Source organism: Glycine max, chromosome 4 (assembly GCF_000004515.6).
Source record: "Glycine max cultivar Williams 82 chromosome 4, Glycine_max_v4.0, whole genome shotgun sequence".
Lineage (NCBI taxonomy): Eukaryota > Viridiplantae > Streptophyta > Magnoliopsida > Fabales > Fabaceae > Glycine > Glycine max.
This window is the reverse complement of record NC_016091.4, coordinates 24,077,693-24,080,041: the sequence shown is the minus strand read 5'-3', so window position 1 is coordinate 24,080,041 and position 2,349 is coordinate 24,077,693. Positions and strand designations below refer to the sequence as shown.

The following is a 2,349-nucleotide window of genomic DNA, read 5'->3' as shown; positions in this document are numbered from 1 at the left end:
TTTGGTTTTTCGGCATGTCCTGGAATTTCACAAATTGCCTAGTGATGGATGCCAAGCACCTCACAAGGACCAAAGAAAGGTCGCATGTCATCAAGCAAAGGTCCCCGGACGAAATTAGGGTATGACACATGTTTTCTCAACAATGCTTCGATTCTGAACTTAATTCAGGCTAATATTAGTTCCCTGTGTTCGATACTCGGATTCATCTGTTTTAAATTTTAAATACTTGACGATTCGATGCGCTTTCCGGTAAACCCCCATTGAAATTTCCTTGAGACATAAATAAACAAAAAGTAACTGCATTGGGGAGTCAACACACACCTTATAAAATCTACTCACGCGCTAAGCGCGATAGATACGCGCTTAGCGTTTGAACACAAAAAATATTTTTTCTGCGGAATGGGCTTAGCGAGCAGGCTTGCTAAGCGCAATTCCACAAATTTTTAAAACATAGAAAGATTAGCGCTTAGTGCATCAAGGCGCGCTTAGCGCAACTACTATACTAGACAACACAGGCTTAGCGAGCAGGCTCGCTAAGTCCAATTCTAAGAAATTTAAAAACAGAGACATAATAGCTCTTAGCGTGACATGCACACTTAGCGCCCAACAAAAAAAAAATATCCTAAGTGTCTAATTCACAGTACTCACTTAGCACACAACCACGCTTAGCGCGTTCATCTTGGAAATCTAGAATCTTCAACAGAACCGATGAAGTCGCTTAGTGCAGTAAGGCGCTTAGCGCGTTCATCATGATTTCCAGAAAACTAGGGGCTTCTAACCCCTTCTTATAGGCCCTTATTGGGCCATCAAACCCTAATAAAAAAAAGCACATTATGACTACAATACATCCCTAAAGCTATTCTAACTAACAACTAACCTAACACTAAGTATAAACAAAAATTCTACCTAACAATCACTAAGTTATCTAACCTAAGGTTGAAAACTTAGAAAGAAATTGAAGTAAAGTAAAGAAACTTACTTGGATTGTGCAGATGAATGCAAAGAATAGCAAAGGTGTACAAATGCAGGGAGATGAAGCAAGGTGAGGGCAGATGCAGTGAATACCCTTAATGCACAACAAGAGTGAAATGGTAACTGCCTAAGGCAAGTACCTTATAATTTTTGGCAGTTTCATATGGTGTGCTTAGCGTGTCCATCCAGCTAATGATCACGGGTCAAGGCGCTTAGCGTGAACAACAACTCGCTTAGCGCGTCAAGGAAATGGCGCTTAACGCGAGGGCTGCACTTAGCGCGTGGACCACAAAAAAATTTCTAAGTTATTTTTCTGTCCATCTCTTCACAAAACTTGTAAACCGCTTTTTCAATACTAAACATGTTGAAAACACACAATCACAAGCAATCTAACTGAACTAGAATGCAAGAAAAACAAAATTAAAAAGGGCTGGGTTGCCTCCTAGTAAGCACTCTTTTAACGTCATTAGCTTGATGCATAGTTCTTTGTCATCCTGGATCAATCTTGGTTCTCTCCTTCAAAACCTTCTCATCAAACTCCTTCACCTGTAAACAAATATTCTGGTCCAGCAATTTTCTTTCCTCATTAAATAGATCAAAGCTGATCTATTGGTCTTCAATACCCATTTCTAACTTTTTCTTCCCCATGTCCACTACACAACTTGCAGTAGACATAAATGGATGTCCCAAAATTAAGGGAATATCTGCATCTTCCTCAATGTCCATTACAACAAAGCCAGCAGGAAAGATAAGATGCTTGACCCGAACCAGAACATCCTCAATCACTCCATAAGGTCTGGTGATGGAGCGATCTGCTAACTGTAAAGTCATCCTAGTCGGCATTATCTCCAACTCTCCAAGTGTCCGGCACATGGAAAGTGGCATCAAATTAATACTGGCTCCCAAATCAATAAGAGCTTTGCCAATAGAAACTTCACCTATAGAACAAGGTATAGTGACGTTGCCTGGATCTTTATGTTTTGGTGGAAGGAAACGATGAATTACGGTGCTGCAGTTTCCCTCCACAACTATGGTGTCACTATGGATGTACTTGTTTTTCCTAGTTAGCATGTCTTTCAGAAATTTAGCATAGAACGACATCTGCTGTAGAGCTTCTACAAAGGGCATGGTAATTTCTAGCTTCTTGAAAATATCCAGAAATCTAGCTAGATGTCTTTCTTTGTCCTTCCAAGAAGGTACCAAAGGATATGGTACTTCTCTCCCTTCAGCTGAAGATGCTTCTTTCTTTTTCTCTCTAGCACACTCACTCTTGCTTTTTCTCTTCTCTTATTTTCTCTCTTTTTCTTTTTCCTTTTTCTCATTTTTTTCATTTTCTTTTTCTTTCTCTTTTTCTTTTTCATTTTCCTTCTTTTCCTT

At 39.5% G+C, this 2,349-nt stretch overlaps 1 protein-coding gene across 1 annotated transcript; it reads right to left on the bottom strand.

Moving 5' to 3' along the window:
- Positions 1-1,578: 1,578 nt before the first annotated feature.
- LOC102663524 (uncharacterized) lies at positions 1,579-2,100 on the bottom strand. Its single transcript, XM_006593090.1, has one exon. The coding sequence runs from the start codon at positions 2,098-2,100 to the stop codon at positions 1,579-1,581; it is 522 nt and encodes a 173-aa protein (XP_006593153.1).
- Between the last annotated feature and the right edge of the window lie 249 nt (positions 2,101-2,349).

What these genes read in the sequence shown, in the direction of transcription:
- LOC102663524 (XM_006593090.1), bottom strand. Translation starts at nt 2,100, where the DNA reads ATGCCCTTTGTAGAAGCTCTACAGCAGATGTCGTTCTATGCTAAATTT.